The following is a 27,614-nucleotide window of genomic DNA, read 5'->3' on the forward strand; positions in this document are numbered from 1 at the left end:
TGGAATACAAAGAGGAGGAGGTTATGCTTCAGTTGTATAGTGCTTTGGTCAGAACCCATCTGGAGTACTGCATTCAGTTTTGGGCACCGCACCTCAGGAAGGACATATTGACCTTGGAGGGGGTGCAGTGCAGATTCACCAGAATGATTCCAGAGCTAAAAAGGTTAAATTATGAGGACAGGTTGCATAAACTAGGCTTCTATTCCCTTGAGTATAGATGATTGAGGAGAGATCTAATCGAGGCGTTTAAAATGATAAAAGGATTCGATAGGGCAGATAAAGAGAAGCTATTTCCTCTGGTGGTGGAATCCAGAACAAAGGGACACAATTAGAGCTCGGCCATTCAAGAGTGAAATCGGGAAGCACTTCTTCACACAAAGGATAGTGGAAATCTGGAACTCTCTCCTCCAAAAAGCTGTGTCTGTTGGGTCAATTGAAGCTTTCAAGACTGAGATCGATAGATTTTTGTTAGATAATGATATCAAGGGATATGGAGCAAAGGTGGGTAAATGGGGTTGAGGTACAGACCAGCCATGATCTAACTGAATGGTGGAACAGGCTCGAATGGGCTGACAGGCCTACTCCTGTTACTATGTGCTCAAATAGCTGACAATAACTCACATCCCAAATAACAGCCGTCTGTTAAAAATGGGCCCGAACCATGATTGTTATACAGAACAGCGCAAGGCTCTCAATAAATAAACATTGATAAAATAGAATTTCCACAAGACTGTTGGTCACATTGGTCCTCTATTCCTGTGATACCCCCACAGAGTTCAATCCTCACGAATGAAGCATCTTCCGCATATGGCTGCAAATCAGGAACTGCAGTACTCACCAATTAATGCTCTGCTTTGGGGCTATATTAGTCAATGTGCTGCCTAACTGCTAACTGACAGGAAGGTTACGGTAATCCCCAGTACTTAAAATGACAACACTTGACGGCATTTTGGAAAAAGGCTCTCCACATTGCTTGGTGTAAAGTTGCTCACACTGCCTGGTGTAAAGTTGCTCACACTGCCTGGTGCAAAGTTGCTCACACTGCCTGGTAGGAAGTTGCTCACACTGCATGGTGTAAAGTTGCTCACACAGCCTGGTGTAAATTTGCTCACACTGCCTGGTGGAAAGTTGAGAGGTTGCTCACACTGCCTGGTGTAAAGTTCCTCACACTGCTTGGTGTAAAGTTGCTCACACTGCCTGGTGGAAAGTTGCTCACACTGCTTGGTGTAAAGTTGCTCACACTGCCTGGTGTAAAGTTGCTCACACTGCCTGGTGTAAATTTGCTCACACTGCCTGGTGGAAAGTTGAGAGGTTGCTCACACTGCCTGGTGTAAAGTTGCTCACACTGCTTGGTGTAAAGTTGCTCACACTGCCTGGTGGAAAGTTGCTCACACTGCTTGGTGTAAAGTTGCTCACACTGCCTGGTGTAAAGTTGCGCACACTGCCTGGTGTAAAGTTGCTCACACTGCTTGGTGTAAAGTTGCTCACACTGCTTGGTGTAAAGTTGCTCACACTGCCTGGTGTAAAGTTGCTCACACTGCCTGGTGTAAAGTTGCTCACACTGCCTGGTGGAAAGTTGAGAGGTTGCTCACACTGCCTGGTGTAAAGTTGCTCACACTGCCTGGTGTAAAGTTGCTCACACTGCCTGGTGGAAAGTTGCTCACACTGCCTGGTGGAAAGTTGAGAGACTGTTCACACTACCTGGCATTTTGGTGACTGCCTGGTATTTCAATAAGAAACTGTTGGCATTGCTGGCTTGGTTCTGCCAACTTGCTGAAGGTGATCAGCTGACCGGTCAGCTGGGTATAGTGCCAGCTTTATCGCTGAATAAGAGGTCATCTCGCGCCATCAGTTCTCTCAGTGGAAGCTTGATTTATAAAACAATGGAGTGGTCAATCTGACATACACAGCCTTACGGGCTGTACCTTTTCTACCTCACATTCGCATTATACGCAGCGCCTTAGATCATTCAATGCCATTTTCCACTGAAATACATTATGTTTTGATGAAGTAATTAAAGAACAATCCATCCTTATCGGCACAAATGCGTGGGAACCAGCACAACTGAGCTCCTTATCTAGGGCTCATCTTATTGAAGTCCTCTACCCACCACAATGGAACCTCACCCAGGACCAAGGACAAAGATTTCAATAATGGACAAACGTGTAATGACAGAGTCTATAACAATAAAGAGATTTGTAATGAAAGGGTCTATAATAGTGAAGAGATTTGTAATAACAGTGCCTGTAATAATGCAGTAGATTGTAATCACAGTCAAATAATAATGGAAAAGATTGTAATCACAGAGGCTATAATAATGCAAAGATTTGTAATGACAGTTTCTAAAAATGCTAAAGTTAGTAATCAGGCTAAATGTATAGGTTTATAATGAGAGAGTCTATAATACAGAACTTTGTAATAAGAAAGTCCATAATAATGCTGAGGTTTGTAATGACTATAATAATGAAGAACTTTACAATGTAAAGGTTTGATGGAGCTGGTTATAATAGTGATACTTTGACAAAGCAATTGTTAATGATAGTTTATAACAATGAAGGGGTCTATAATAAGACTTTGTAATCGCAAGGAGGTTTGTAATAATGAGGCGAGACTAGAGAAACTGAGACTCTTCTCTAGAACGGAGTAGGTTAAATTGTGAGGGGTTTTGATTAGGTAAATAGGGACAAGATATTTCTGCTGGTTGTTGAGTTGGTAACTAGAGGTCATGAATTTAAGATCATCAAAGAAAGAATGGAGAGGTTTGGTGATTTGTTTTTCCATGGAGGGTGTTGAGACAAAGAATGTCCTGCCAGAAGCAGTGGTCAAAGCTTTTAAAAGTGAAGTGAATAAATATTTGAAAAACAAAACATTTAAAAGGGGATAAGGACAGGGAAATGGACCAAAGTGGATAGCTCTTTCAGAGAGCCTGCACAGGTGTGAAGCCTTCCTTCTTTGCTATAAACTTCTGTGATTCTATGATTTAAATGAATGTTTGTAATAACAAGCAGGTTTGTAATGAGCATTTGTAATAGTAAGATTTGCAATTAGGTTTACTAATGAGAGCTTGTAATAATGAGAGCTTGTAATAATGAGGTTTAATAATGAGTTTGTAATAATGAGGTTTACCAGCATGATATCTATAACCCCATACTTTGTGGTCCTTATCAGTTCTTAAATCGCACAACAAGCCTGCTATGAAACAGTTACCTTCAAAATTGATGTTAATTATTTATACTGTGCAGCTCTGTTTATAAAGGTATCCAAAACAATTCTAAGCACTACCAGGATAAGGAGCAGAGAGCCCTGTTTATACAGGTGCCCTCTAAGCTATTGTGCTCTAGGTACGACCCAAATAAGGAATAGAGTTCCTTGTTTGCGGTCTGAGTTGGTTAGACATAAAACGAGTAATGCTTTAGGCTGATTGCAGTCACAACTAAACCAGGCAATGAAACCTGCATTACCTTACAAAAGGAGCCCAATGAGACGGATATCATGGTTGGTGTTGGATGACCACTCATACTCCCAGCATGCCAGACTGACCCTTCAATGAAATCACACGGTGGGCAAGATTTGCATGAGGAGATCTCAGAATAAAATTTCCAGGGTAAACAGAGATAGACAGAAAATGGACAGTGCCAGGGTTAAGGATATCTCCTCATGGCTGGAAAAGAACTTGGAGCATGAGGGGCAGGATCCAGTTGACGTGGTCCACGTAGGAACCAACAACATAGGTAGAACTAGGAATGAGGTTCTGCTGAGACAGTTTGATGAGCTGGGGTCTAAATTAATAAGCAGAACCTCAAAGGTAATAATCTCTGGATTACTACCTGAGCCACGTGCAAATTGGCATAGGGACAAACAGATCAGAGAGCTAAATGCATGGCTCAAAGAGTGGTGTGGGAGACAGGGGTTGCAAAGTGACCAAGGTTAGGAACTTAATATTCCAGGGTACATGACGTTTAGAAAAGACAGGCAGAATGGAAAGGGAGGGGGTGTATCCCTAATAATAAAGGATGAGATAAGGACTGAGGTGAGAAAGGATCTTGGCTCCGAAGATCAGGAAGTAGAATCAGTAAGGGTGGAAATAAGAAATAACAAGGGGCAGAAGACACCAGAGGGAGTAGTTTATAGGCCCCCTAATAGTAGCAATAGCGTTGGACAGAGTATTAATCATGAAATAATAGAAGCTTGTAACTAAGGTAATGCAGTAATCGTGGGGGATTTTAATCTTCATATAGACTGGGCAAATCAAATTGGCAAAGGTAGTTTGGAGGATGAGTTTATGGAATGCATTCGAGACAATTTCCTAGAGCAATACGTCATGGAACCAACCAGGGAACCGGCTATTTTAGATTTTGTCTTGTGAAAGAGACAGGGTTAATTAGTAATCTCACAGTCAGAGATTCTCTGGGGAAGAGTGATCATAACATGATGGAATTTCACATTGAGTTTAAGAGTGACATACTTAAGTCAAAAACTAGAGTCTTAATCCTAAATAAAGCCAATTACATAGATATGAGGGGTGAGTTGGCTAAGGGAGATTGGGAAACCAAATTAAAGGGTGTGACATTTGAAAAGCAATGGCAAACATTTAAAGAAATATTTAAATATTTCAACAAATATACATTCCATTGAGAAATAAAAACTCCACGGGAAAAGTGATCCACCGGTGGCTAACTAAAGAAGTTAAGGATAGTATTAGATTAAAAGAAGAGGCCTATAATGTTGCCAAGAAGAGTAATAAGCCTGAGGATTGGAAGAGTTTTAGAAACCAGCAAAGGACGACCAAAAAATTGATAAAAAGAGAGAAAGTAGAATGTGAAAGCAAACTAGCAAGAAATATAAAAACGGATTCTAAGAGCTTCAACATGTATGTAAAAAGGAAGAAAGTAGCAAAAGTAAACGTTGGTCCCTTAGAGGCTGATACAGGAGAAATTATAATGGGGAATCAGGAAATGGCAGAGACGTTAAACAAATATTTTGTATCTGTTTTCACAGTAGAAGACACAAAAAACTTACCAGAAATAGTGGGGAACCAAGGGTCTGAGAGTGAGGAACTTAAAGTAATTAACATCAGTAGAGAAAAAGTACTTGAGAAACTAATGGGACTAAAAGCTGATAAATCCCCTGGACCTGATGGCCTACATCCGAGGGTTCTAAAAGAGGTGGCTGCAGAGATAGTGGATGCATTGGTTATGATCTTCCAAAAGTCCCTAGATTCTAAAACGGTCCCAGCAGATTGGAAGGTAGCAAATGTGACCCCCGCTATTCAAGAAAGAAGGGAGAGAGAAAACAGGAAACTACAGGCCAGTTAGCCTGACATCAGTCATCGGGAAAATGCTGGAATCCATTATTACAGAAGTGGTAAGAGGGCACTTAGAAAATCATAATATGATTAGGCAGAGTCAACATGGTTTTATGAAAGGGAAATCGTGTTTGAGGATGTAACTAGCAGGGTAGATAAAGGGGAACCAGTGGATGTCATATATTTGGATTTTCAAAAGGCATTCGATAAGGTGCCACATAAAAGGTTGTTACACAAGATAAGGGCTCATGGGGTTGGGGTAACATATTAGCATGGATAGAGGATTGGTTAACGGACAGAAAACAGACAGTAGGGATAAATGGGTCATTTTCAGGTTGGCAGGCTGTAACTAGTGGGGTGCCGCAAGGATCGGTGCTGGAACCTCAGCTATTTACAATCTACTTTAATGACTTAGATGAAGGGACCGAGTGTAATGTATCCAAGTTTGCTGACGATACAAAGCTAGATGGGAAAGTAAGCTGTGAGGAGGACACAGAGAGTCTGCCAAGGGATATAGACAGGTTAAGTGAGTGGGCAAGAAAGTGGCAGATGGAGTGTAATGTGAGGAAATGTGAGGTTATTCACTTTGGTCGGAAGAGTAGAAAAACAGAATATTTTTTAAATGGTGAGAAACTATTAAATGTTGGTGTCCAGAGAGACTTGGCTGTCCTTGTACAAGAAAGACAGGTACAGCAAGCAATTAGGAAAGCAAATGGGATGTTGGCCTTTATTGCAAGGGGGTTGGAGTACAAAAGTAAGGAAGTCTTACTACAATTGTACAGGGCTTTGGTGAGACCACACATGGAGTACTGTGTACAGTTTTGGTCTCCTTATCTAAGGAAGGATATACTTGCCTCAGAGGCGGTTCAACGAAGGTTCACTAGATTAATTCCTGGGATGAGGGGGTTTGTCCTATGAGGAGAGGTTGAATAGAATGGGCCTATATTCTCTGGAGTTTAGAAGGATGTGAGGTGATCTCATTGAAACATAGAAGATTATGAGGGGGCTTGACAGGGTAGATGCTGAGAGGCTGTTTCCCATGGCTGGAGAGTCTAGAACTAAGGGGCATAGTCTCAGGATAAGAGGTCGGCCATTTAGGACTGAGATGAGGAGGAATTCCTTCACTCAGAGGGTTGTGAATTTTTGGAATTCTCTACCCCAGAGGGCTGTGGATGCTCAGTCGTTGAGTATATTCGAGGCTGAGATCGATAGATTTTTGGACTCTAGTGGAATCAAGGGATATGGGGATCGGGCAGGAAAGTGGAGTTGAGGTTGAAGATCAGCCATGATCTGATTGAATGGTGGAGCAGGCTCGAGGGGCCATCTGGCCCACTCCAGCTCCAATTTCTTATGTGCTTATCACACAATTCCCGCTTGAGCGGCTGCAGACCATTTTATTTTGTAATTTCTATAACCATTTAGCAACACTCTCAGTGTCCCATCAGTGCGGAGCACAGCTTCACAATATTTAGTATTTTGTCATTTTGAGATTTTCTTTTATTACTGAGTTGATTTTAAGACTGAGGTGGGACTTCATTAAAGTCACTGTATATCGTGGGAACAGGAGGGGTCCTGGTAACATCCCCCACCCCCGCACCGCCAGTGGCCCAGGGATAAATGATTAATAAGCTGCACAGACCAGGAGAGTTGCAGGTTCAATCCCCGGTCTGTATTGTGCGAGCTGATTCCAGATAGGATCCTGGTAGTGGTGGTAAAATTCACCTCAGTTTGTAAGGGAACAAAAGATTAACAGTCTTTGTGCCTTCTGCCAATCAACCTCCCTCCCCACCTCACACACACACACCCTGAAGTCCATGTTTATGCACGTCAGAATTGACAGCGATGCTCCCCACAGTATAATAATCTGCCAGTACTTGCTGCTTGTGCTTACCCACAAGTGGTGTGGACACGGGTGAAATTCAGGAGGGTGATTGTACCCCAGCTGCTTCAGGAGAAAACTGGGCAAAAGAAAAGAAGAGTCCCGGTAGACACGTACCAGATTTCCAAATGTCCAGGTGTGCGTACAAAATATCCCCGCACATCGGAGATCTCTGCCTGAACTCCTCCTCCATCATGGAGCACAGGTCCTTCCCGCTGAGCTCCTGGAAGGATTTCCCAATTTGCGGCAGTCGGTACTGATGCTCAGTCCATAAAATCCATTTCTGAACATTCCCCACGCTCCACTCTATCGGGTCTGAAAGCAAAAGGATCATTGGAATTAACGGTGAGTATCTGCTAACAATGTCAATCCAAGGTACCGGCAACATATGAAGGTGTGCATTTAAAGTCAAGTGAATTACCTTGATCTGGATAGGACTACCTGCATGTTATTCTGTTCTATAATAAAATAGATAGAGGTATTCAAAATCATGAAGGGTCTAGGCAGAGTAGATAGAGAAACCGTTCCCATTGGCGGAAGGGTCAAGAACCAGAGGGCATAGATTTTAGGTGATTGGCAAAAGAACCAAAGGTGACATGAGGAAAACCTTTTTTTACACAGCGAGTGGTTAGGATCTGGAATGCACTGCCCGAGGGGGTGATGGAGGCAGATTCAATCATGGCCTTCAAAAAGATAAGATCTTGAAGGTAAAAAACTTGCAGGGCCACGGGGATAGGGCGGGGGAGTGGGACTAGCTGGATTACTCTTGCATAAAGCCGGCGCGAACTCAATGGGCCGAATGGCCTCCTTCCACGCTGTAACCTTTCTATGATTCTATGATTCTATAGTATGTAAGGTATGTTATTTTCCTGTATTACTCAGTCAATTAAACTTAATCAAGTGGCATAATATCATTCCAGTATGTCAGGTCATACAGTATCGCTGAACTGCATGTCACGTGGTACAGTATCGCTGAACTGCGTGTCACGTGGTACAGTATCGCTGAACTGCGTGTCACGTGGTACAGTATCGCTGAAATGTGTGTCACGTGGTACAGTATCGCTGAAATGTGTGTCACGTGGTACAGTATCACTGAAATGTGTGTCACATGGTACAATAACACTGAAGTCTGAGTCACATATTTAAAAAACTCTCATCTTGTGGGATATATTTAAGATGCGCTGTTTTCCCTCCCTACATATTGATTAGGAGACAACTGCCATGGAACCCATTAGGAAGCAGCTCTGCAAGAAAGAACACCCCTCACCATGCTTTGCAGTCTTGTGAGCCCTTAGTGGGTGATGGAGTTTGTAAAATTCAGCACCGACTGAGTACAATAAGTATTTTCTTACACGAACTTCTCCTTTAAGTTTCCATATATATATAAAATGATATAATGCTCTTCTTATCTTTCTTTTCTTGTTTCTCTGTTGCAAATATCCAGTCCCAGACTGTGAAAAGAGAAGGGGAGTGCGACTAATTGGATACCTCTTTCAAAGAGGAATGGCCTCCATCTGTGCTGTATGATTCTATGATTCTGGACACTCTTTCTCCTCTCTGCGTCCTCACAGTGATGAAATTAAGACCCTAGTCAAAGCTCTTCTTTCCCAGGATCGCAACATAGTGGAATTACTTACTTCCCTCTCTCTTCAGGATTCAGTGTCACCTAATCATGACTTCATGATTTATTTCTTCTTCTGCCCTTGGTAGCCATTGTTTCTTGACCTAGGTTTCCCAATCTCTGCAAATGCTTATCGCCCCAGTACTGTCCCCTTCATTTCCCTTCCTGCCCCTTCAATACTCGCTCCCCTACCCCTACTATCCACCTCGCCCAGCTACTCACTACTCTCTCCAAATTACTCACTACCCCCCTAATTTCTCACTTCCTTGGCCCCCATAACTGCTCCCACATCCCCTGCTGAAACAACAAACCCTCTCGCCTACCATGAACAATACCACAGACGATCAACTTCCTTATAAAACACCATGTTCACCAAGTTCCTGTGAGCAATGCCATGGGAGATCAGCTATATTAAAAACATTACATATGCATGCACTTCCTGTCTGTCATACTTCAGACGTCACAGGCTGTCTAATGAAAACTTCTGTGTCATGCTTGAAAAACAGTACAAAGAAACAAAGGCCGTGATCTTGAATGCAGTAACAAACTTTCCAGCAACAGAAAATACTGGAGCCGTAATATCTGCAGCCTCTTAATTGACAGGTGTAGGAACTCAGTCAAATATCATTAAGACTTTGAACCTTGAAGTGATACAATCAAACAAACATATGAAAAAGACAAGAGGAGACAAACTGATCCACCCAACCTGTCCCATCCAGGCCTGGTACCTCCTAGATGTACCATCAACCTACTCCCGAGTCACACTATCTCCTGGGAGAGGTAGTAACAAAAAAGAGAAAAAGCCTTAGGCTAATTTAAGAAAAAAACTCTGGGAAGTTCCTGCCTGACTCAAGAAAGTTCCTGGAGACGGCAGTAACTGATATCACTGGTCGCAGCTAATCCCACTTACTTTCTATAACTCAAGATGCCTTCCACTTGCAGGAACTCATCCAGCTCCCTTTTGAATGGCTGTCGTAAATCCATAGTCACTGCATGTTCTGGTAATCTTCTCCAGAGGTCAGAGACTCTATGAAAAAAAGAAGTACTTCTTGGCCTCTAACCTAATTCTACTCAGCCTGAGCAATGAGCCTTGGACCCAAGCTCAGAGGAGCAGCTCTCATTGCACCAGCGCGACAATTCCATTCCCCAAATGAGAACCTTTCTTCTGGCCCCCCGGAGTGAGATTCCCAATCCTCTGCCTTATCATCCCCACATTAATCAGCAGCATTTCTAACACAATCTCTGTAAATGTGGCATGAATGTAAAGGAAGCTGTGCATGTAGTCACACATTCAAGAAATTAATGAAATGGTGAGGGTTGACACCGGTGACATGTACGGTTAGCAGCAAAATAATACATGGTATGACACCTTATTGGTTTATTATCTGACTTAACAGTTGGCAGTGCCACTGGTATTTTATAAAGAAAACATTTTGGAATGTGTTGCAAGACAGCAACACACCTCTGTGTTCAGATCATGATGATAAACCATTCAACCTTTGCCCTATAGTTTATGATCTCACCTTGAACCTTTCATAGTATTATTGCCCTACAACAAACTCCTGGCTACCTGTTATTCTTTGTATAAAACCAATTATACAATTTCTGGCTGATGCATTTAAGATAAACTGGTGTTATCACAACACAACGCAATTGAATTGCAGCAATGCCAACATTTGTGATTCACTCATGAACTCCCCCCCCCCACCTCAATTGCGGATTTAAACACCCCAACTTACACTGAAACTTTAAACATCCACAAGTAATGAATTTCCTGTGCGGATCACGAGCATTGAAGAACTCCCTGGGGTCTCATGAGGAAATCACAAATATCGACGATCAGCAACAACACGGTGTATCAACAGGATGTTTAATGTCAGCTCTTCCCCGTTTGATTAAGAACGACATGTGGGTGATAATGCAGCAGTGAGGATCGCCCACCCGTCATAGAACCTGTCAATGGAATGAAAAGCATAGCGTCTTCAGTAATGGGCGGGCGATCTGCTCCGCCAAATCACCACCCAAGCGGTGAAGATGAAAATCTCCCCCTTTATGTTGGTAACACCCTGCCTACAGTTGTTCAGGGCATTGGTGAGACCACATCTAGAATACTGTGTGCAGTTTTGGTCTCCTTATTTACGAAAGGACATAATTGCTTTGAAGGCGGTTCAGAGAAGGTTCACTCGACTGATTCCTGGGATGAGGGGGTTACCTTATGAGGAAAGGTTGGACAAGTTGGGCCTGTATACACTGGAGTTTAGAAGAATGAGAGGTGATCTTATTGCAACATATAAGATCCTGAGGGGACGAGAAGGGGTAGATGCTGAGAGGATGTTTCCCCTTGTGGGAGAGACTAGAACTAGGGGCCACAGTTTAAAAATAAGGGGTCTCCCATTTAAGACAGAGCTGAGGAGAATTTTTTTTCTCTGAGGGTCGTGAGTCTGTGGAACTCCCTTCCCCAGAGAATATTTTTAAGACTGAGTTATATAGATTCCTGATTAATAAGGGAGTCAAAGATTATAGTAGGTAGGCTACACACCAGGATGATGGCGGAGTCCAGCACATGAGTGCAAAAGACAAGGCTGAATCGTTTGCAACCATCTTCAGCCAGAAGTGCCGAGTAGATGATCCATCTCTGCCTCCTCCCAATATCCCCACCATCACAGAAGCCAGACTTCAGCCAATTCGATTCACTCCACGTGATAGCAAGAAACAGCTGAGTGCACTGGATACAGCAAAGGCTATGGGCCCCGACAACATCCCGGCTGTAGTGCTGAAGACTTGTGCTCCAGAACTAGCTGCGCCTCTAGCCAAACTGTTCCAGTACAGCTACAACACTGGCACCTACCCGACAATGTGGAAAATTGCCCAGGTATGTCCTGTCCACAAAAAGCAGGACAAATCCAATCCGGCCAATTACCGCCCCATCAGTCTACTCTCAATCATCAGCAAAGTGATGGAAGGTGTCGTCGACAGTGCTATCAAGTGGCACTTACTCACCAATAACCTGCTCACCGATGCTCAGTTTGGGTTCCGCCAGGACCACTCAGCTCCAGACCTCATTACAGCCTTGGTCCAAACATGGACAAGAGAGATAAATTCCAGAGGTGAGGTGAGAGTGACTGCCTTTGACATCAAGGCAGCATTTGACTGAATGTGGCACCAAGGAGCCCCAGTAAAATTGAAGCCAATGGGAATCAGGGGGAAAACTCTCCAGTGGCTGGAATCATACCTATCACAAAGGAAGATGGTAGTGGTTGTTGGAGGCCAATCATCTCAGCCCCAGGACATTGCTGCAGGAGTTCCTCAGGGCAGTGTCCTAGGCCCAACCATCTTCAGCTGCTTTATCAATGATCTTCCCTCCATCATAAGGTCAGAAATGGGGATGTTCGCTGATGATTGCACAGTGTTCAGTTCCATTTGCAACCCCTTAGATAATGAAGCAGTCCATGCCTGCATGTAGCAAGACCTGGACAACATCCAGGCTTAGGCTGATAAGTGGCAAGTAACATTCACGCCAGACAAGTGCCAGGCAATGACCATCTCCAACAAGAGAGAGTCTAACCACCTCCCCTTGACATTCAACAGCATTACCATCGCCGAATCCTCCACCATCAACATCCTGGGGGTCACCATTGACCAGAAACTTAACTGGACCAGCCACATAAATACTGTGGCTGGGTATTCTGTGGCGAGTGACTCACCTCCTGACTCCCCAAAGCCTTTCCACCATCTACAAGGCACAAGTCAGGAGTGTGATGGAATACTCTCCACTTGCCTGGATGAGTGCAGCTCCAACAACACTCAAGAAGCTCGACACCATTCAGGACAAAGCAGCCCGCTTGATTGGCACCCCATCCACCACCCTAAACATTCACTCCCTTCACCACCGGCGCACTGTGGCTGCAGTGTGTGTCATCCACAGGATGCACTGCAGCAACTCGCCAAGGCTTCTTCGACAGCACCTCCCAAACCCGCAACCTCTACCACCTAGAAGGACAAGGGCAGCAGGCACATGGGAACAACACCACCTGCACGTTCCCCTCCAAGTCACACACCATCCCGACTTGGAAATATAGCGCCGTTCCTTCATCGTTGCTGGGTCAAAATCCTGGAACTCCCTTCCTAAAAGCACTGTGGGAGAACCTTCACCACATGGACTGCAGCGGTTCAAGAAGGTGGCTCACCACCACCTTCTCAAGGGCACATCCCATGAACGAATAAAAAGAAAGACGGGAAAGTAGGGTTGAGGTCACAATCAGATCAGCCATGATCTTATCAAATGGCAGAGCAGGCTCGAGGGGCCAAATGGCCTACTCCTGCTCTTAATTCGTATGGTGTACATTTTTGACTGATAACACTCCTGTTTTACTGCACTAAAGGCGCTTTATAAATGCAAGTTGTTGTTGTTGTATGGGACAGATGTTGCTGCACAGATGTCTCTTCTCTGCTGTGGCTGATAGAAAATTTGACGACATAGTCTACTCTTGTTCATTGGCCCTTTGTAATGATTTCAGGCACTTTCACACGATGTGAATGGCTAGCTCCGTCTCCCCTTTTGAAAATGGATATTACTCTTCACTTCTCCGCCCCACATCACATTCAGTAGAACCCTGTAATATAATTTCTGGGGCCTCTACTATTTGTTCCCACATTTCCTTCAGGATCCATGGATGTATCCCATCAGGTCCTGGCACTTTGGCCTTCTTTAGCCTGACGAAGTTCTCTAATACTTCCCTTTTCTTCATTGTAACACCTCTCAACTCACTTTTAACCAATTCAGGATTTACTTCTTCCCCAACATCCTTCTCTTCTGTAAACACCGAAGCAAATTACTTCTTACGTATTCCTGCCAATTTTCACTTATCCTCTACTAACTCATGATTTACTCCTCTCAGGCGTCCCGCCTCACATTGAATAATTCTCCCATTTTCCTAGTTGTCCCGGTGGACGCCTAAAATGGGCATCAGGCCCCTTGAATGCGTTAATTAGGAACCTAACACCTGTTAAAGGACCCCTTTTCAAAATGAGTCAGTGATGAGTGGGGCAGGCTTCAGGATTCTTCAGTGGCCCACGACATCATTGGTTCTAATTCCCCCAGTTTATTTCCCACACTCTGACCATTGCAATTAGTGCATTTTATCTTTTTTTGCTCCTTCTTAATGCTTCTCCTTTTCCCTTGATTTTTTTTATCCAAGGTGCCACCTTGTTGCTTTATTTCAGTCTTTTCCCTGCTCATAACTGGTCGGTGTTATTTTCCTCCTCTGCTCCCTTTATTCTTTCTACATGCTATACTTTTTGTTAGATTCTTTTTTATTTCTACATTTAGCTCTACCATTTCTATCTTTCCTACTTGTTCTTTCTGATTGCTTTTATTTTCCCTGCCCCCTTGCTTTCTAGTTTAAATGACTTTTCACTCTCCTATTTATCCATTTTGCATGTACATTCGCTCCCTTCTTATTCAGATGTAGTCCATCTTTGCAGAATTGCTCCAATCTTCCCCAGAACTGATGCCAATGTCCTGTAACAACAACAACTTGCATTTATAGAGCTCCATTAACACAGTAAAACATCCCAAGGCGCTTCACAGGATCGTAATCAGACAAAGACTGACACTGAGCCAAAGAAGGAGATATTAGGACAGGTGACCAAAAGTTTGGTCAAAGGTTTTAAAAAGCATCTTTTAGGTTTAGAGAGAGGTGGAGAGACGAAGAGGTTTAGTGATGGAATTCCAGAGATTAGGGCCCTAGGTAGCTGAAGGCATGGGGTGAATAAAATGGGGGCTGGGCAAGAGGCCAGAGTTAGAGGAACAAAGAGATCTTGGAGGATTGTAGGGCTAGAGGAGGTTACAGAAATAGGGAGGGGCAAGGCCATGGAGGGATTTTAACCTAAGGATGAAAATTTTAAAATCAAGGTGTTTGTAGATTGGGAGCCAATGTAGGTCAGCGAGCACAGGAGTAATGGGTGAACGGGGCTTGGTGCAAGTTGGGGTATAGGCAGTGGAGTTTGGATGAGCTCCAGTTTATGGAGAGTGGAAGATGGGAGAAGTGGAAACTCTCTTACTGACACTAGCACTTTAGCCACGTGGTGAGCTCTCTAAAGTTCCTATCGCTCCCTGTTCTAGCACATGGCTGGGGGAGTATCTGGAGATTACTCCCTTGCTCCTAAACCTGCTTCCTAATCTCCTAAACTCCTTTTGTAAGACTTCAGGCCTTTTATTTCTTATATCGTTGGCTCCCACTTGGACCACAGTGGCTAGCTGCTCCCTTTCCCCTTGCATAATCTTTTCCAGTCTTTCCAAAATGTCCCTTACCCAGGAATATGGGAGGCAAGAAGGCATCGGGGACTCTTAGCATGGATTACAAAAGATAATGTCCATCCATCTAACTATCGAGACTCCTATCGTTACTGTATTCCTCACTCAATTGCTGATGTTCCCACCCCTGAGCCATCTCATGTTTTTTGGTGCCATTGTTACCCATTTGATGGCCCTACCCAGAGTCCTCATCATCCTCCTCCTCTCCCACAGGCTTCATACTTGTTGCAGGGGGGTAACATGATGTTTGTGTTCTAGTCTGTTGCTCCTCATTTTCCCTGACTGGTGGACAGTCAGTCACTCCTTCCTCTACCACTGCCAGCTCCCTATCTCTCAGTGGGGTGACTACCCTCCAGAAACCTCTCTCCCTCCCTGATGTGTCGGATTGTTTCCAACTCCACCTGAAGTTCTGAGATCTTAAATTCAACTAGCCTCAGTTGGAGACACTTCCCACAGATGTGTTTGAGTTAACATCTGCTACTCAAAACTCCGACATTCTGCAGGAACTGCACATCGCTCTCCTTTCCTGTGCTGCCATTCTTGCTATAAATGTTAACGTTATAGTTAAGTGTTAAGTTTATATTCTTTATCTACTTAAATTTCAATTAAGCTGCCCTGCTCCCTTTCACCCTCTGCTCCCAACTCCCATTCTCACTAAATTCCTGTTTTGGGAGTACTGTTTCCACTTTGTTCCTACCTCAATCCATTACCAGCTCACTCCAGAAGGTGCTGGAAATGCAGGGCAGTACAGAACGGATAAAGAATGCTGATTGAACCACTGTCTATTTCCTGTTTTAAGTTCAGATTTCTGGCATTCACTATTTTCCTTTTATTTTTAACAATCGCAGTTGGATTATTGTATTTGAAACAAAATGAAGCATTCTTACTGTATCAATGGAACCCAGAGCAGGGGCAGCCTGAGAGCCAGATTGGGAGGTAAATACTCACAACATGATCATGACTTCATCACCCATGGTCTTCTGTGCGTTCAGATTAATTGGTCATTTATCTCATTGCTGTTTATGGGACCTTGCCGTGCACGAATTGGCTGCTACGTTTCCCTACATTACAAAAGTGACTACACTTCGAAAGTACTCATTTGGCTGTGAAGCGTTTTCGGACGTCCTGAGGATGTGAAAGGCGCTATATAAATGCAAGTTCTTTTTTTTTTCTCCCTCATTCACAAAATAAACTGGGGCTGGCACTGTGCCCTGTTGTGTATCTTGTATTAAATGAGGCAGGAGTGTGTTTAGAGTGTTTGTACTGTTTAATTGTGACCTCACTCCATCGCTCTGTTTCACACTGAAAAGGCCCAGGTGATTCTTTGAGAATTCAAATGACAAATTCAGGATTCGAGTTTTTTTTTTACAAATTAGCCTTTTGAAATTATAGCCTCTGTACCATTAGCTTTCGGAAAAATGGGTGTGGTTTAATGAAAACAAGTGACCTAAAAAGCACCATTGTTAGTGTGATAGCACAGAAGTTAAATCAGGGTGAAGCCTTGAAAAACATGCCAAGAACTTGCCGGAAAAAGCATTCATCTGTGCCGTGTCATCCTTAGCCTCATCACGTGATTGAGGGAAACTGAGAGGCCAAACACTGGCAAGGTTATGGTGATCAGAGATGTGGAAGAGAAACTCCACCTCCTGACATCAGTCACAGGTAGTCCAACTCGCCTCTACACTCTGAAATTCAGCACAGAACCTTGGAACATACTTCACCAGGCTCATAAACAAGGACATGACAAGTAACATGAGATTGTCTTCACATGATTAATCACGTCTGTCTGTACAAATTTATAAACTTTGACTAAAAACCTCCCAAAAAAGTGTGATTGAGTCATACCAGAAGCCTAGGTTCTGTACCTGACCTGCGCCGACTTAGCTAAGCTCTGTAATGGTGGCAGTGTAGATGGTACAATGGGCTACGGAGGGAAAGTTAGGTGTCAGCCGTGGCTCAGTTGGTAGCACTCTCGCACTCTGTAGGTTGTGAGTTCATAGTCCCACTCCAGTGACTTCACATAATCTAGCCTGTAACTCCAGTACAGTATTAAGGGAACGCTGCACTGTCGGAGGTGGAGTCTTTTGGATGAGACGTTAAACCGAGGCCCCATCTGCCCTCTCAGGTGGATGTAAAAGATTCCATGGCACTATTTGAAGATGAGCAGGGGAGTTCTCCCTGGTTTTCTGGCCAATATTTATCCCTCAAACAACATCACTAAAATAGATTATCTGGCCATCATCACATTGCTGTTTGTGGGACCTTGCTGTGTGCAAATTGGTTGCCGCATTTCCTACATTACAACAGTGGATTACACTTCAAAAGAATTTCATTGGCTGTAAAGTGCCTTGGGATGTCTGAGGTCATGAAAGGTGCTATATAAATGCAAGTTCTTTCTTTCTTTAGTCTACGATTCCTTCGCTAACAAGCAACTCATGTTAGAATAGGCTGCCAGCGATCACTGTCCTGTTTCAGGCATCAAGGTGGGCATTCGAATGAGACAGTAAAGGCAACAATGCCTATGGGATCAGTAGGATGCCACACTCCAAGGAAGCACAGGTTGGAAAATTGGCATTACGCTGTAACCCTATCTCCAACCCACAGTCTATTGTAGAGTCGCTCCCTGCTAGGAGCACTTGACCAGCGCATTTACTTGCTATGATCTGCTGTAGCACGTACCTGCCCCGTAGCCATAGCAAACATCGCTTTTTTTTTAGTAAAGTTGGAGCAGGAAAACATAAATTGCAAAAATTCAATCATGCTATACTTTAAAGTCTATTGCCAATTTAGTGTTTTACAGGTCAGCACAACCTTGGAGCTCTCTGATCTGAGATAGTGCTGGCTGAACAATGTGCCCGGGTTTGATTATTGGCGATCCATTGAAATATCCAATCAACAAAGGCCTCTTATTTCCTGAGCCTCCATGAGGATCACCAGGCAGACTCTGCGTTATTCATTGGTAAGACCACATTTCAATATTGTGGCAGCTTATCTATAAAAGATGACTGAGGTATTGGGGAGTGTCAGAGATGAGGGGCAATGATGATTCTGGGACCCAAAGTGATAAATTATATGCAGATGCTGAAAGAATTAAATTACTTCTTATTTACAAAATGATTTGCATATATTCCTCAGAGAAATTTAGGAAGGTCCGTGTTCCAGTATGTGTCATTAAAATCCTGGAACAATGATAATATGGAGGTAAGGAGGTTACTGAACTTAAACTGAGCAAGAGGACACAGAGAATCTGGGTCACTCTCAAACATTTCCTGGTGACCAAATATGGAACAGGCAGAGGCCTTGAAGTGGTTTGGTTGCTCTCTCAGTTTGGGAATGTTCTCAGACATGTGAATGAGGGAAAGGAGAAAGCGACTTTCAGATGTGATTCTGCACATCCCTGATTGACATGATTGGAAGAGAGTTATTGCAAAGTAAAACTGTTCAGGGACAATACCACGTAAGATAAAAGCATCAGCAAGTCTGTGGTCCTGGAGCACAGCCTCACTAGACTGCGAGTGCAACACCAGAGCTCCAATTCTCTGACCAACAATCTGTCTAATGAGACTACATTGGGATCACAGCCTCACTGCACTAATATATCAATTCATATTATTGAAGATTGGATAATGGGAAGTGAGAGGCAGCATTCTTATAGTACAGATCATGAATGCAAACCTAAAAACTTCATTTTTGAACTATCACCGTAATTTTTAAAATATACTTACAACTATCTCATGACTTAGTTTACTGTCTTATTCAGTATCAAACAGAATAAATTAAAAACTTATGACAGCCTAAAGCTTCCAGAGGCCTAAAGCAGCCCCTTGAATCACCAACCAATTTGGCTCCACCATTTGGCTGAGTCTTCATCTTGTGTAGGCTCAACTTTGACCATGTCAAGCCATTACTGGGCAGCAATCAACAAAGTAAAGAGAATGCTGCACTATATTGTCAAATCAACATGAGCATGAGTCTGAGCCGTCCTGCTCAGGTCGGGCTATACCTTGAATTCAAGACACACAGGAAACACCCAAACCCTGGGAGTGGTGCAATAAAGGGCAATGAGGCTGATCCATAGAGTCAGAGGGCCAGGTTTGAGGAAAGGTTAGAAAAATATGGACTCTTCAGCCTTGTCCTGGCCAATATTTATCCCTTAACCAACATCACTGAAAAAACAGATTATCTGGTCATTATCACATTGCTGTTTGTAGGACCTTGCTGTGCACAAAATGGCGGTCGTGTTTCCTACATCACAACAGTGACTACACTTCAAAAATTATTTTATTGACTGTAAAGCACTTTGGGACGTCCTGAGGTCATGAAAGGCTCCATATAAATGCAAGTCTTTCTTTGTTTCTTTGAAAGTAGGCTAATGAAAGGAGTCCTTATAGGGGTATATAAGATACTAAATGGAATAGAAAAAGTTAAATATTTTGAGTTAAACCACAACTATAGGTCAAGGGCACATAGGTACAAATTGGTAAAAGACAAGTTCAGGACTATTATCAGGAAGCACTTCTACACAGAAACAGTGATCAGTACCTAGAATGGTCTTCTCGGTAGGGCAGTGGAGGCAGAATCTCTGGAATCAGTCAAGAGGTAGTTGGATGCTGTGATGGGTGGCTATGGAGGGGCATGGGTGAGTTGAAGGGCCTCTCTCATCTGTACCTATCTTTCTAACTTTTGTGATAACAATTTCCTCTGGTTATAAAATCTGTAAGTGCCTCACTCCCTTATTGTCCATCAGAGTGGTATATCTATGGCATAGGGCCATGCCTCTGCTGCATTCTGCTTACCTCTCGCTAACATGGAGCTCTTCAAGTCAAGTGTGTTTCAGCTAGTGGCTCAGCAAAGAACTGACAATAGTGAACATTGGACACCAGGCAAACCTGGGAATTCAAACTCATAAGGAACAAGAGACAGACTTGCATGTATATACCACCTTATCACATCACTCAGGAACATCTCAAAGTGCTTCACGTACAATGAATTACTGTGAAGTGCAGTGATTGTTATAAGGCAACAGCACTCCACACACCAACAGCTACCAGGCTTTTGCTTGATAATATTTAATTTGATTGCTTGAACGCCCTTGTTACTCTACTTGCCTTTCTCCAACCCCTCTAATTTAGGAAAATGTGGATGTCGTGTAGCATAATAATTTGTACAGGCTCTTTGAGGTGCCGATGTTGAGGATATCAGCCATACCCTGTTGATTAGAATGTTGGTCTTTAACCCACACCTGAAATTATTGCTTCATAAACCCACTTCCTCCCGCCTGTTACTGCATAAATAGATTGAAATTTTATTAAGGGCTGGGCTGCATTTCTAAACCTAGGAAGGAAGTTGGAACACTGCTTGCCATCTGTCTTCAGATTCAAGTCACCTGTGACTCTGCACCTACATATCTCTGCACCTAGGATATGGAACCAAGGTGGGTAGATGGAGTTAAGATACAGATGAGCCATGATCTAATTGAATGGCGGAACAGGCTCGAGTGGCTGAATGGCCTTACTCCTGTTCCTAAGTTCCCATATCAGATACTTTGACAGCTGCTCTCCACTGTAGCAAGCTTTCAAAGGTCCAGAAACAAGATTAGATGCATCAAAAAAATCCTGTTTCTGGTCGTGGTTAAAGTATTTTCATATTTGTAGATCTGTAGCCGTGTTCACAGAACAGCAGTGATGTCAGTCACGAGGACGTCAATCTTACACTTGTTTCTGTCACAATAGATTCAAAAACTGAAGAACAGACATCATCGCAACAACCCTGCGGTTTCATTTTTATATAAACTGTCAACAAAAAAAAACAAGCAAACGCCTTACAAAAATGGATTGTGTTATTGCTCCCTGGCCAAGGTCCAGTGAGAAAATGGACGACATGGTGGGGCACTGACGTCTACAGCTTCGATTCCTCTCCAGTGCTGAGTTGGAGGATTCACAGCCAGGGCAGTACTGCTGCAATTGGCCTCAGTACCCTAGAATAGGGTGGGTGTGCTCATCAGCCAGGGCCCCCTAATTGCAGATCACTTTCTAGTGGCTAGAAAGTGTGAATGTGCGGATGCCCAGTCGCGGACAAATTTGTTTATGATGGCTCACGTGGTTGAAGATCCTGTCAAAATACTTGCTGTTCAAGCTCACGCATGAAGGACAGCTGCTTAGGTGAGGTACTGGAGGGCTGATACTACCCATAGTGACCACTTGAGAGGAGAGACGAAGAACAAAATCAGAGTGAAAACTAGAGGAATTGAAATGTATTGCGTTAGAAATGCTGCTTAATGGGGGGCTGATAAGGCAGAGGATTGGGAATCTCACTCGGAGAGGCCAGAAGGAAGGTTGTTATTTGGGAAATGGATTTGTCACTCTGGTGCCAGAGGTGCTCCTCTGAGGTTGGGTCCAAGGCTTATTGCTAAGGTAAAGTAGCGGGAGCTTTATTCTATAAAGATGAGTGGCACTTCATATTCTAATTTCCGCCCTTCCCAGCCTGGGTCCAAAAAAACAGAATTGAGGAACATTAAATTCATCAAAATTTAACAAAAAGATAGAAATAACAATTCGAGGTAAGTCTGCACTTTTACTAAGCTTCATATCCGGGAGCACTTGTTTATTGAAGTCAAGGTTATGACACACATATTGGATTTGCAGGCAGCCTTCCCTGTGCAGTCCTGAAATAGAGAGACTCTACTCCCGACACAGAGTCTTGCTCACAGATCAAACTGACTGAGTTTGCCAGATAACCTGACGCAGAGGCAATAATACTACTAACTGAGCCCAGCTGCTCCATATGTTAAAGTAACGTGATAATAGAGAATTGTAATGGAAAAGGCCCATCTGATAGAGTAAACGGTGGTGGAAGCAGATTAAATAGTAACTTTCAAAAGGGAATTGGATAAATACTTGAAGGGGAGAAAATTAAAAGGCTCGGGGGAAAGAGCAGAGGAATGGGACTAGTTGGACAGCTCTTTCAAAGAGCCGGCACAGGCATGATGGGCCGAATGGCCTCCTTCTGTGCTGTAAGAGTCTATGATTTGGTTTCTCTCCCGAGTAGAGTGCAATGTACTTCACTTAAAATAGGAGGCAAGCATAAGACTCAAATCCATCCTTTTTGCTGTGCTTCATGCTGTTACTTCTAAAACTCCGTTCTCAAAGAATGAAGCAGTTCCAGTTCTCTGTAAATCCTGAACTTGTTCGTTCCATTGCAAACAAAGCACGAATGACAAACTCCCATTACAGTTGCTGGGGGATTTCAGTGAAACGTGTCCACTATCTGCCATAGGTCTGAGCCTAGTACAGGCCCCACTGCGTGTAGCGGGCTTGATCGTGCTAACGCGATTTGCCGGCAAAACAGCCTGAATGAATCTGCGCAAAGTTTGCACTTTCTGACCATCACCCCTAGCTGTTAAACGTGCGGCCAGCTGATTGAAGGCCTGACTTTGCCTGAAATCAGCAGAGCTTTTAAATTGGTAAGTACTGAGCCGCATGAAATAGTCGGCGGGCTCAACACGTTATAAGTGACACCTTTGTAATTGGTTCCTATGGTGACGACAAACGGTTAGCGCCATTTGCCCGATATAGGCGACTGCCTGTGACAAGCGCAGACGGTGTAAATGGTGGGGGCTGTACCAGAGATCTCTCAGCAGACAACAGAGCATGTAATGGGAAAGTACTCTAAACTCTTGCCTGTCAGTTTGAGGATTGTGGGCTCAATCCCACCCCAATGCCCTGCGATGGTGGACCAGCCTACACGCACTCACTGTCTGAAGAATGGGCGCTCGGGTAAGGTACCAGAAAGCTGGAGGTGCTCATGGGACCGTACTCCAGCTGGCGAGGAGGGAGTGAGGGCAAGGGGAGGGCATTTTTAAAAATAAAATGAATAGGGTGCGATTAGGACTGGGTAGTGAGGCTGATTTTATACTGAATCTGAACATCCCATAGTTACCTTCTTCCTTAATTTCTTATTCTGATCAAGTGTATTTTTCAAGCCAAATTTCCCCCACTTATTTCAGCGAGAGCCCATTCTGTTTGTTAAGTGTGTAACAGTACGGAATGGAATTCTATTTTAAGTCAGAGTGCCACTAAGTTGAGAGAGAGAGAGAGTGAGACTATTTTTGCTATTTTATTACTCTGTTGATGATATATTTTAAATTTGCTTCACTCCTGCAATTCTTTTGCTTTTTCTTAACTTCTCCTTTCCTGAAACTTCTAGAGAATGATCCCTGAGGTGCTGGCAATCTCCCGCTGCCTCTGCCAAGTGTCCATTCATGACACGGAAGCCCGGACGGTGAGTGTGAGCAGGCTATTCGACAGCAGGGGAAAGAGTGAGGCAACGATCCTGTCCTCACCTGATATCCTGACTTTCTAGCATGTGTTGTCCTGGAATTCCAAAGGAGCAGGAAGGAAACAGGCACACGGCAAATCCTTCACATTATTTCCTTTCCAGTGTCGAAATCAGAAAGGGGTTTGGAGTCAAGTTAGTTTAGGTCAGTATTAATACTTTCACCTCTGAGTCGCACGGTTGTGGGTTTGAGCATATAATCTAGGCTGACACTTCAGTACAGGACTGACAGAGTGCTGCACTGTCGGAGGCATTGCCTTTGGATCAGATGTTAAATCTGACCAGCTGTTCAAGCGAATATAAAAGTTCCCATGGCATTATTTGACAAAGAGCAGGGGAGTTCTCCCACCCCAAATTCCTCCATCAACCAACACCATCAGAAACCCAGATTAACTGGTTATTCATTCATTTTCTGCTTGTGGGATCTTACAGGGTGCAATTAGCTGCTGCATTTGCCCACATAACAACAGTGACTACACTTCAAAAGTAATCCATTAGTAGTAAAGTGCTTTGGGACGTCCTGAGGATGTGTTAGGACACTATAATAAGTGCAAATTCCTTCTTTCTATGTCTGTTTCTGGACTTTTTTTAAACTTATATTTTGAGGATTGCAGTACAAAGAGTGGGGTATTGTACACAGAGTTAGTGCAGCCCATGTACTGCCTTAATATAGATGTAATAGCTATGTGGGGCTGGACTGCTACATTAGCCCCCAACCCTACATTACCCCTATCCCAGCACAATGGAGGAGAGACAGTGCAACAAATTGAAGAGAGAACAGATTAAGGTAAAGTATTTGCATTGCAGCAAAATGCAAAATCCAAAGTGAACAACAGCACACAGTTGCTCTAACTTAATAATAACAATGTTTAAATACTTGTTAACACTATACAGTTAGTTAAAGTAAGTATAAAGTAAGCAGGACGACAACAATCAATGCTATACAAAGCTTGCTTCACCTGTGAATGTGTCACATTCTTAAGTCCTTTAAACAGTCGTGAACTATTCAGTGACTGGGAAAGAAGAATTGACTGCCTGTTCATTTGGCACTGGTTTGCCAATTTTACTCAGAGGTTTCATGGGATGGCTGGTGTGTGAATTTGGAAAGTGTCACACTGGTCTGACGCTCCCATCAGTCCTGTCCTCTCCAAGCTGCACTGGCTCCCCCATGTCCCACTGTGCTGAATTCAAAATTCTTACTTTCCAATCACTCCATGGGCTTGCCCCATCCTTTCCTTCTTGATTTACTTCTGCCTTACGTGGGTACACACATTCTTCACTCCTCTAAAACTGGACTTCTCCTCAACCCTCACTCCCTCCATCACTGCTTATTCAACCACTCTACTTCTGCCCTCTGCTATTCTCTCTCCAGTCCCCTCTGCCTTGCCACCTCTTCCCCTGCTTTCAGAACATCATCAAACCCTCCCCCCCACCTTTCACCAAGCCTTTGGTTCCAGCCTCTCCATTTCCCTCCCTTTTCCCATGCTCAGTGTCCACCATATCCCTCTCCTCCCTTTATTCTAAGGTGCTCTGAGACATCTTCAGCACTTGAGGAATGCTATATAAATGCAAGTTGTTGTACTGATCGTTAGATTTTTTTTCTTCTTGAATTGCCTCCATTTTATTTACATAGTGCCTTGAGGTTGTAAACTGATATTGTTTATCTTTTAATTGCTCAAGTTAGGTTCATTTTTGCTCGCTGTTAAAAAATATTATTTCCTCAATAGACATGCTTTAAATCTGCCATTTAAGACACTGTGCACTTCATCATATTGTTCAATGTCAAAGTGAGAGTGCTCAGTGTATCCCACTGTTTGAGATCGATAAGATACCATAAGGTGTAACACATTACAGATCGATGTAATATAAGACTCTCACTGATTCAGCTGGGAGAGATGCTGTGACATGTGACATGGTCCACGACATGACTTACAGATAGTCTCTTTGTATTTCACATTAATGTAGAACAATGCAATACACTGCAGTGTGTCACACTAATAAAGAGCAAGTGAACTAGTACACTTTATCACACTGTACAATGTTGCTTGCTCTAGAACAATCCATTGTGTGACATTGTGTCGTATTAATCTAGAACAAACAATTTTACCACATAGTAGCACATTAATCTTGATCAGTCTGCTATGCCCCACATTGCTCTAGACACTGTTTTATGAACAATTATGTCGCATGGTATCAGATTAATCTAGATCACCTTGTCACAACAGCTTGCTATCACACCAGTTTAGAATAGTCTGTCACACTGCACTGTATTACATTTAAGCCAAGTGTGTCAGGAGCATTCATTCGGTGAAAATTTGTGAAAAGATATTAATAATATAAGGAATTAATGAACGCTTAACAGTTGTGAGATTGAACACAATGGATGACAGCAGGATGAGCCCAGATTTAGATTAGTGTTACCAACTCATTTTGTTCAGACTCAGGTATAACTGCATTGAAAGGTTAAACTAAAGGCTTTGATCAGGCTTGCTGTTAAATCCAATCATTTGAGTTACATTCAGTATTATTTACCTGCTGCAATGTTTAGTAGCTTACAGGCTGTTTCTATCTCCTTGAGAACTTCCCCAACCACCATCGTCTGAACCTGTTCTAGGGATCTTTCTTCTAGGTGGACACCGTTCTGATAGTCCAGCTCTGTGGACACACACATCTCCTGACTGTCCACTATGGGGCATTGGTCTGGCTCTTTGTGTTGCTCAGTCTTCAAGCCGTGGTCAATCTCTGGACGCTCCATCAGCCCCTTAGATAGCCACGTACAGTCTTCAGTTAGCAACATGTCGAAGTAGGACAAATAGACAGGCAGTGTCCGTTCAGGGGTTGAGGGGGTACTGGATGGTTCCACCACGGTCCACTCATGGCCCTTTGGGTGGCCGGGTTTCTCCAGGTTGGTCAGTAGCGCGTCCTCGAAAGCAGTCCGGTTCTGTTGCAGCATGGTCAGTCGATGACCAGCACTGCCCATCACCTCAAGCAAACTCTTCAGATCTACAGCAAAATCAGAGGAGGCAAATGTTTAATAGCATAATAACAGCGTCCACAGACTGGTGAATATCGACTACATCACAGCAATACTGTTCATTGAACCCATTGGGAGGCTGTAAGCTAGAAAAGGGGATTATAGGGTCATTCGGTCACTTAAATATCCCAGTAATTCCTGAATGGGCTTTAATGAACGTTTTACTCATGGGTCAGTTTGTATTAATAGGTGATCACGTTAAGTGCGGCTGTTAGTCCAAATACAGGATCCAAACTGCAGTTTCTTTCTTGTGCAAAGAAAAGCTTCTACTTAAACAGACAACATCTGACTTTCTTTTCATGACTTTTAATTAAAAGGGCCCATCTCTTTCTTGCAATGACTTTTTTGCCATTTGCCGAGTGAAGAGGATGTAATTCTGGACAGCACCAAGATGAACAAGAATTGCACATTGAAGTTTGATCATTCTTAAGCTTAATAACATATTGTTTTAATAATTGTTTTATAGGTTGTTTTATATAGTTACGGCCTCACACCCCTACTCACACACTTTCTCATCTCCATCAACGCCTGCTGCAGTGATACATGTGAAAGTGGGGCAACCTCTTCTGTCGGTATCCTGTGCACTGTCTGGGAAGTAGGTGCAGGCTGCAGGTGGGGTGGGAGTGTGCGACAGTCTGCTGTTCCCTGGCAGGTCAACAGAAATACACTGTTCCACTTGAAAGAAGATTTTTGTGAAAAAATTACATATTTAAATCGACAGGTTGATGGTGTTAGAATCACAATGTTAGCAATTCACCACCAATACTCTCAAGGTGCTGTTTAAAGAGTTGCAGTGTTCATAATTCAGATAATAGCGTTAATTCCTTCCCCATAGGTAATATAACAGAAACAGCTCAACTATTAGTCCAATAATTTAAACACCGTGGCTCTGAAGTTCCATCGAGTCACTGCCAGTCTTCCACCGTAGCAGCATTTTCAACCATTTACGCTGTTTCTCTGGGGTTCTACCAATCTCCCGCCAAAGTTACGGCAGAAGTTTTGGAGAACTCACGGAAAATCAGAGCCTGCAAATTTTACCTTGGTCTTCCTCCCCTCCCCTCGCTTTCCATCCTCCTCTCCTGAAGATGGTGACTCCTGCTGGGGAGTCACCCTAATGGCCTTTCT

General features: G+C 43.4%; 1 protein-coding gene across 1 annotated transcript in view; it reads right to left on the bottom strand.

Moving 5' to 3' along the window:
• Positions 1-26,435, bottom strand: part of LOC137344677 (SAM pointed domain-containing Ets transcription factor) — a 35,573-nt gene extending 9,138 nt beyond the window's left edge. Inside the window, exons 1-2 of the mRNA XM_068007807.1 lie at positions 25,988-26,435; positions 7,302-7,499 (exon numbers count right to left, since the gene is read on the bottom strand). Coding sequence (XP_067863908.1) covers positions 7,302-7,499; positions 25,988-26,435 — 646 coding nt within the window. The remainder of the gene's footprint in view (positions 1-7,301; positions 7,500-25,987) is intronic.
• Positions 26,436-27,614: the final 1,179 nt, after the last annotated feature.

This window comes from Heptranchias perlo, chromosome 27, assembly GCF_035084215.1.
Source record: "Heptranchias perlo isolate sHepPer1 chromosome 27, sHepPer1.hap1, whole genome shotgun sequence".
NCBI lineage: Eukaryota > Metazoa > Chordata > Chondrichthyes > Hexanchiformes > Hexanchidae > Heptranchias > Heptranchias perlo.